At 44.0% G+C, this 8,726-nt stretch overlaps 1 protein-coding gene across 1 annotated transcript; it reads left to right on the forward strand.

The window, feature by feature from the left end:
* Positions 1 to 45: 45 nt before the first annotated feature.
* COQ6 (coenzyme Q6, monooxygenase) lies at positions 46 to 8,413 on the forward strand. Its single transcript, XM_065839455.2, has 12 exons — positions 46 to 216; positions 941 to 1,075; positions 1,696 to 1,754; positions 2,897 to 3,020; positions 3,462 to 3,592; positions 3,949 to 4,056; positions 4,153 to 4,215; positions 4,600 to 4,707; positions 5,124 to 5,326; positions 6,438 to 6,553; positions 6,978 to 7,144; positions 8,250 to 8,413. Exons 1-12 carry the CDS (start codon positions 57 to 59, stop codon positions 8,277 to 8,279), a joined length of 1,404 nt encoding a protein of 467 aa, XP_065695527.1. The 5' UTR covers positions 46 to 56; the 3' UTR covers positions 8,280 to 8,413.
* Positions 8,414 to 8,726: the final 313 nt, after the last annotated feature.

Consider the following 8,726-nt stretch of genomic DNA (forward strand, 5'->3'; position numbering starts at 1 on the left):
GTTTTTCGGAGCGACTTCCGCTGGGAGGCGGTTGGAGTGTCGTCACTTCCGCAGCCATGGCGGTTGTGTGTGGCAGGGGGCTGCTGGCCCGGCTGGCTGGGCGGTTGCGGGCCGGCCCGCGGGCTCCGCTCCGCTCTGTCGCCGCCGCCGCGCCGCTCTACGATGTGGTGGTGTCGGGCGGGGGAATGGTCGGGAGCGCCATGGCCGCCGTGCTGGGTAAGGCTGTGACCTTCCCGCTCGCTGCGGGCGGTGTCCCGGGTGCTGTCAGCCCGGCCGTCGCCGTCCCCGCGGGGCTGCGCTCAGAACCGCCCAGCCGGCAGCGAACTGTCCCTCCTGCCGTGCCGCGGTGCTGTGAGGGGGTCTTCGGTCCTCTTGTAGTGTGTTGGGTGAGTTCAGCGAGTGGCAGGTTTTGTGTCCCGCTGTCCTCGCTGTCTCACCAGTGCCACGGAAAACATCATACCGGGACCTTTGCCGAAACCTTTGTGTTTCAGCGTGTGAAGTATCGGGTACTTTTATAAGGGGACCGTAATGATTAATCCATGTTGGTGATAGTGTGATATAACTATGTAGTTACCATTTAGGATCTTTATGTTCAGGATCCTGTTCTGGAGTGCAAAGAAGAGCAAAAGGGCAGAGATCCTAAGCAATAAGTGATTTGCCAAGAATAAGGGTTTACCCTCCAAACTTATCATTGTTCTACTTGTATTGTTGACCAAGACCACAGTGGAATTGAGACAACATAGGGATCCTCTCCAGCACTGACATCTAAGGCTAACATACGGGTTTGGGACCTTTCAAAAGATGAGATTATGTTATGCATAATCTAGAAAACATGTTCTATCTTATTCTAAAAATGCATAGATGTTAGTGATACAGAAATAAAAAATGATTTTTTTTTTGGCAGAAGCATTGTAACAAACCATATGTTTATATATCTTAGGGCATGATATCCATTTCCATGATAAGAAGATTGCTTTGCTGGAGGCTGGTCCTAGGAAAGAATATGACCGCATGCCACAGAGTTACAGTAACAGGGTCAGTTCCATCTCCCCAGGATCAGCAACCCTCCTAAGCAGTAAGTAGGACTTCTGTTGTTTACATTTTTAACAGTATGTTTGAGCTGGTTTTATTTTGTTTAAACAAAACCCCTTTGAGCATGTGCTGTCTTCATCCTAAACTCAATGGAATTATTTGTCTTTGCCTCTTAGTATTCTATATGCTGAATCAAGCTTCTCTTGATAACAGCAAACTGTGTTCTGGTACCTTGGTCTGATTAGTTATATAAACATTTGGGACATTACTTATTGCTCTGTACTCTGGAAACTCACTTCTTGTGATTAATTTTCATTTTAAATAGAGATTTGAGTCTTGATTTTTTATGGAGAAAGAAACATTCTAAACAACGATGCATTTCTGTGTCTGTTTTATTACTCAGTGACAGGACAGTGAGAGTTGACTGTTAAGTCACAGCGTTCGTGGAAAGCTCTTGTTTCTTTTGCACTGGCTGGTGCTGACAGTAAAATAATGTGAAAGTGTCAAGGCAGACCTGGCCCTGTTGAGGGATGGTGCGAGCAGTGTCTGAGCACTGAGAGTCAGGGAAGGAGGAGGATGTGGAGTGACCTTCAGTTTTGTTTGGCTCTCAAGGTCAAATGTGAACCAGTACCTCCACGCATTTGTGTCCTTTTTCTCTTTCAGGTTTTGGTGCCTGGGATCATGTCTGCAGTCTGAGACTCAAAGCGTTCCGGCGAATGCAGGTGCCTTACTTAGGGCTGTAAATGCGCTATATGTCTGTCTACTCTGAATTCTCAGGAGTACTTACGTTAATGTTCCAAAGATTTTTTTGCTTTGGAAAAGGGCAGGTCATGCTTATTATGATTCCTGTTACTTCTTTGGGGGTAGCAGTCTACTCAGACATACCTGTCCTCAGAGTTTTGGTGTTACAGGATGAGAGGTTGATTCCTAATGGAAGCTGTAGATACTCAGGCATGGGTGCTAGTCAGGAAATAAAGGTAAAGGTGTGTATTGGTTTTGGCTGTGACTGAGTTAATTTCCTTCATAGTAGCTTGTGTGGGGCCGTGTTGTGGACTTGTGCTGGAAACTGTTGATAACCCAGGCATGTATTAGCTATAGCTGAGCAGTGCTTACACAGTGCCAGGGCCTTTGCTGCTTCTCACGTTCCCAAGAGTGAGTGGGCTGGGGCTGCACAAGAAGCTGGGAGAGAACACAGCCAGGACAGCTGACCCCAACTGACCACAGGGATATTCCACACCATATGATGTCATGCTCAGCAATAAAAGCTGGAGGAAGAAGGAAAAGAAAAGGATATTTGGAGTGATGGAATTTGTCTTCCAAAGTAACTGTTATATGTGATGGATCCCTGCTGTCCTGGAGCTGGCTTAACACCTGACTGCCTATGGGAAGCAGCGAATGAATCCCTTATTTTGCTTTGCGTGGGTGCATGGCTTTTGCTTTGCCTATTAAATTGTCTTTATCTCAACTCGGGAGTTTTCACACTTATACCCTTCTGATTCTCTTGCCTGTCCCATTGCAGGGGTGTGAGTGAACAGCTGCGTGGTGCCGACCTGCCTGTTGGGCTTAACCCACAGCAAGGTGGTAGGGGACCTTTATATGTTAATTATGTAACAGGGAAGTAGGGATAAAAAACTTTCTTTGCAATTAGTTTTTGAAATGAAGCTAGATCATTGTATGAAAGGAATTATGTCATGTACTTTAGTAGCTGAGAATGGAGGGTAATCCAGGATGTTTCCTCTAGTTCTGTATTTCTAGATCGCCATATCCTTTTCCTGTTAGGATGGATACATTCATAGTCCCTGAAAGGAAGATCACTTCTTTATCACGTATCTTCATGGAGTGGTTTTTTTTTTTTTCTTTCTAGGTGTGGGATGCTTGTTCAGAAGCCATGATTGTTTTTGAGAAAGATGACTTAGATGACATGGGTTACATAGTGGAGAATGATGTCATTATGTCTGCTCTTACAAAACAGTTAGATGCAGTAGCAGGTAACGGACAACTTCTTTAATATTTTATTTCTTGCAGAGAGCTTTCCGTTACTTGCCTTCTGTTGCGTGTGCTAAGTTATGAGAGGGAGAAAGACAATTCATCTGACAAGTGATTCTGAGACACAGGCAGCTTCTTGAATTGGGGGGGAGGGAGAAATCTGTCTTCCAAACGCTACACAGCAAGAAAGCAGTTGCATATGTAGTTCTCCAGAACATAGTTTCTCCAAAAATAGACTTAATGAAAAGATCTATAGCTTTCTATCCAGAGCAGACCTTGCAGTGACAAAGGGTTGGCCAGATCTGTTCTTTCAGGGTGCCTTGGGAACTGTAGGGTCAGCTCTTAGGGTGCCATTAAGACATGCGGCCTTTGCTCTTGTAGTGATGTTTCCTTTTTTTATTTCTGTGTCATGCTGTGACTGCGGTACTTTGTGTTCCCATCAGACCGGGTGGAGGTTTTCTACGGGAGCAGAGCAGTCGGGTATACCTGGCCCCTTCCCACTCACAGCTGTGACACAAGCCCTTGGGTCCAAATTGAGTTAGCTGATGGACGCAGACTTCAGACCAAACTGCTGGTAACTAAACTTTTTATTTCTGTTGATCAGGCATCATCTTTCACCCAAGTCCTTTCCACTGGATTTGGTTCTGATTCCGTGTGTGCCGCTCCACCCACGTGGACGGCTTGAGTGAGGTGAGTGGCTAACTCTGTCAGAGATGCTATGTGATGCGGTGTGCAGCCTTTTCCGTATCTGATGCAAGAAGGCTGTACTGAGTTGGACAAGAGCAGAATGGGCCCCCTTTTCTGTTTTTTGGGGAATTTTTTTTGTGAATAAACAAAAAATGCATACATGCAGGCTGAGTTTTGTAGACTGGAATAGTGGCTTTCTTAGGAGCTGCTGAAGAGGTTGCTTTGTATCTCTTTGTTTTGCAGATTGGTGCAGATGGTCATAACTCTGTAGTCCGGAAGGAAGCAGAAATTAAGAACATTGAGCATCGGTACGACCAGTCAGCTGTTGTGGCAACTCTTCATTTGTCTGAGGTGATATTCTGCTAATTGACTCTTCCGTAAACAGTAGAACAGCTTAAGAAGGTGATCCAGGTTACTAGTTTGTCCATTTGCTTCTTTCCACTGTAGGCCACAGACAATAATGTAGCGTGGCAGAGGTTCCTTCCCACAGGGCCAATTGCACTTCTTCCGGTAAGATGACTCGTGGTCTCTGTAGTTCCTTTTTGTTTGGTTGGTTGTGGTTTTTTGTTTAGTTGGTTGTGGTTCTTTTGGTTTTTTGTTTGTTTGTTTTTAGTTTTTAGCCTGTTTTCTAATAACTTTGCTTCTGTTTGTACCTTTCTGTGTTGGTTCTGTCTCTTAAGAATTTGTCCATCTCCCCATGACTTTTCAGTTATTGCGTTTGTTTTCCCCTCTTGCCCTTGCACTTTATCCTTGGTATTTCCCACTTGTAGAAAGTTGGATTGGAAGAGTAAGGTGCAGAGGGACTGGTGTGGGGCAGGGCAGTGGGGAAATCTTTGCACTGATAGTTTATTTTTGCTTCTTATGATACTTACTCTTGACATTCTCTTAAACTAGCTGTCTGACACTGCCAGCTCTCTGGTCTGGTCTACATCTCATGAACATGCATCAGAACTTCTTGCTATGGATGAGGAAAGTTTTGTGGATAGCATCAACTCTGCCTTTGTGAGTATCAGCCTTGCGATGGGTATGAAGCTCTGTTGTAATGATGAGAAATATAGCGGAACCCTACAGCTGAAAGGATAGTCATGGGAGAGGTAGATTCCCAAGTTCCTTCCTCTGGCGAGGGTGATATTAAAAAGGCACTTAGCAAAGAAAGGTTGACTCCTTGGGACTGACTTAGGTTAGTTCTGAAAGTCACAGAAGAAGTGGGAATAAATTTCCAAACAGTGGGAAGGGTAAGCTTATCCTAGCTGGAAACTTTTATGTCCTGAAATGATGAAGATAGTTTATTCTACTGCATAATTTTGTCCAGGTGATTAAAATTCAGTATTTGGAGCTTATTCAGATTTTTTTTTCAACTAGGTTCTTTTATATGTCTAATTCAATTTAACATCTGAAGATCTGTTTGTTTTTTTCAGTGGAGCAATGTAAACCACACTGACTTCATTGATACTGCGGGGGCCATGTTTCGATCTGCTATTTCCCTCCTGAAACCCTCAGGAACTGCTGTCCGTCAGCTGCCCCCGAGCGTGGCTAAAGTAGATCCAGAGAGCCGAGCCACGTTCCCTCTCGGAATGGGGCATGCGACAGAGTACGTCCACCACCGTGTGGCTCTTATTGGGTAAGGTCCCCAGTGGTAGCCCTTGTGTGAGTGGGTGGTGTGTGGTTAGAAATGATGCGAGTATAGCGACTTCTGATCAACAAATTAGATGGTTAGAAGTAATTTATAGTTTCTGTTTGACTTTATCCAGGCCTGGTTTGCACCATGTGCTCTTGTACCAACAAAGTCCTGTATAAGTAGCTCTCTGTCCATTGTGTGTGCTTGCTGTTTACATTGTGAGATAATTATTTCCCTTTTCTGGTTTATGTTCAGTGAAACAATCCTGTATCTCATGCTGGACCTGTACTTCCACAAACACTGGAGCAGCCATTCTGTGTGCCAGTCTGAGTTTTAAACTCACCATTCTTGAACATAAATGTCAAAGGGATGTCATAGGCTCTTGTAGGGTGGTCTATAGAAATAGGAAAATATCTCATCTTTTACATTCTAAGGTTGCATGGGCTTTTTTCTCCACCACAGCTGCAATCAATGCACTGGTAGCTCATAGTAATTCCCACATGCCATATTACACTGCAGATACTTTTTGTCTTTCCTGCTTGTGAGCCACTCTGCTTGGCAGCACTCTGTGCTTTATAGCTTGTTGAAGTGCATGATCTTACATTTCATACCCAGAAATAATTTCATTTCTTTAAGACTCCCTTATCAGTGTCTGGCTTTGTCCTTTATAGATACATCTGCTCATAAAATAATTTGATTTTGGTTTTATTCAATAATGTCCCACTTTGCCTTTGTATTCATGATGTCTGTCTACTTTGTGTTCATGAAATGTGCTAGTGAGGTAGCTCCTGTTGTGCTGAATTCACTTACAAAAACACTAAGGCCTGTTCCACATGTGATCTGAGAGAGGACTTTGGCTAGTCACCTCTTTATAATTTTTCCTTTCAGAACTGCTTTTTGTTATCTCCTCTTTGTCTTGCTTCTTACAACTGGAGAGGCAGGCAGGTAGTTCAGCATAGCATGCAAGGAGGTACTGGGTAAAGCACATGTGCTGCTGTAAGGTGGTGTTCATTGCGAAGAGGCGAGGAGTGCTATACTGATCCTGTCTGGAGTTTGTCAGCTGTTACAGCTTTCTTCAAAAAGGAATGTAAATTTCTGTCTTCTCTTCCTCCAGGGATGCAGCACACAGAGTCCACCCACTTGCAGGACAAGGTGCAAACCTGGGCTTTGGTGATATTGCATGTTTAGCTCATCACCTCAGTGCAGCCGCTTTCAATGGGAGCGATCTGGGTAAGAATCCAGGACAATGAAGGGGCAGTAAGAGACTGATTAGTCTTACAGGCCTTCACTGCTAACAGCAGGACAAGCATTACCTCTCATTACCTCTACCTGCTGGCTCGTGTTTGAAAGGCACAAGCCCCTCTGAAGCAAAACTGTTCTGATGCACATTGGCCGTGGAGCAGTTATGGATGCCTTTCCATCCCACAAATCTGGAAGCTGCTTTAAAACAAAAAGAAGGTTCTGCAGGATGGTAGTTGAAGAGGTGGTGAGATGAAGAGCACTACCTTGTGGAAGGAGGCCTTTATTAAGATGGACCATTTCTCTGTCTTGTGTTTTCAGTTGTCAGTGGAGAGTGGAGACTGCTATATAGATAAGCTGCACAATTGTTTGTGGCAAGTCAGTTTTAATAGGAGCACTCAATTATCTCTTCCAGGCTCTTTAAAACATCTCCTAAAGTTTGAGACAGAACGGCAGAGGCACAATGTCTCCTTGATAGCTGCCATTGATGTGCTCAAGAGGCTTTACTCCACGAGGCTGGCTCCTTTGGTGTTGCTGAGGACATGGGGATTGCAAGCAACAAATGCCCTGCCTCCTCTGAAAGTAAGAATCTCACTGTAGTGGGGGCCCTGGGAAGAGTGTGGAACTATTCTTGAAACACACACAAGTTGTGAAGATTTTTTTTCTTTAAAATTAAGCATTTTTGGCTGGAAAATGCTGCTTATGAGGTTTTGTGTCCTGAATAAGCCTGAGAAGTTCCTGTGTTGAAACTGACAGCTCAGACATAACTAGCTTGTCTTGCAGCACAAGGGAAAATAAGGATCTAAGTGTGTGTTCTGTATCAGTAGTTAGATGTTAGAAGTCATTGGCTTTATTTTGCTATGGCATAAAAATGTGGAACCTTGAACTGTATTCCAGAAATGCATTACAAAAAACCAGCCCTACAGAAACACATCTTCAGCAAGAATAAGATGTCGGGTGACTTGACAGATGTGGTGTGCAGCTCAGATGGCTGTTTCTGTACTGTTTTGCCTTGTTAAATTGTTCCCTTGTGGCAGAAGTGCAAGTCTCAAATGGAAGTTACCTGAGAAAGGCAGGGGTGAGGAGGTTCAGTCTTAAACAGACACTCTCTTTCCAGCCTGCCTGAAGTCTGCACCATCTTAACCTGGTTGCTGGATTGTCATGAGGTTCCTTGAGCCACCTGCTCTCTAAGCTCCCAAGCACCCTCCAAGCAGAATCCTCATTTCTGGATTTGAATGCTTTATTCCACAAATCATCTAACCTTATTCCAGTTAAACACAGGTGGCCTGTTTCCTTTGTGGTAGAGTCATGGTTGAGACACTACATGAGTTGAGGAGCAGTCGATTGCTCAGTAGTAGCTGCCGCTGACAACACTGCTGCTTCAGTGCTCAGATTTTTTTTTTTTTTTTCTGTTTCTCTGTTTAAAGCAGAAAACCAAATGAAGACTGCTTTTTCTGAGCACAGAACCTGTTGTTAACACCTGTTTTGTGCAGCTTGACAGGGAAAGGAATGCTGCAACTTCTTCAGTTTTCTAGCATACAGGGATGGGTGCTCTGCACTTCGCTAGAAAGACCAACAAAGAACTGTTGTTCATATATTTAAAAAGGAACATGTCTACAGCTGCTTTCTAGAATGTATGCTTACTACCAGTTTACAAATCACTTATCTTTTTATTTCCCATTTTTAGGAGCAAATCATGGCTTTTGCCAGCAAGTGATCGGTTGTCAGTTTGGAACAGCAGCTTGCCAGGGAATGCATTGCCCTTGAAAGGACTGGGACTGACCTGATTCTTTGAATTGTGCTATTTTAATTTAACAATAAAACTGAGGGATTGAGCTGTGTATTACATCATCCACTGGTTTGTGCAAAAATTGTCTCATCTGCTCTCCTCGAGGATTTGTGGTCTCTCCCTGTAGTACCATGATGTCTTCAGCCACAGAACTATCTGTACAAAGTGCTTTTAATTTTGGCCTTTTGAATTGAAGACGGAGGTGGAAACAGCGGTCTTTTGGCAAACACAGTGCTGAATTTTGGCAGCTACAGTTTCTGCTGCTTAATTATTTCATTTTTTTCTGATATGATTTCTAGAGCTGTAGTGTCACTCTGGCTTCCTAGCACTTTCTGGACTCAGAAAGGAGGGGTAGCTTTCAGTAGAGAGCCAACT

Source organism: Patagioenas fasciata, chromosome 5 (genome assembly GCF_037038585.1).
Source record: "Patagioenas fasciata isolate bPatFas1 chromosome 5, bPatFas1.hap1, whole genome shotgun sequence".
In the NCBI taxonomy this organism is placed as follows: Eukaryota; Metazoa; Chordata; class Aves; order Columbiformes; family Columbidae; genus Patagioenas; species Patagioenas fasciata.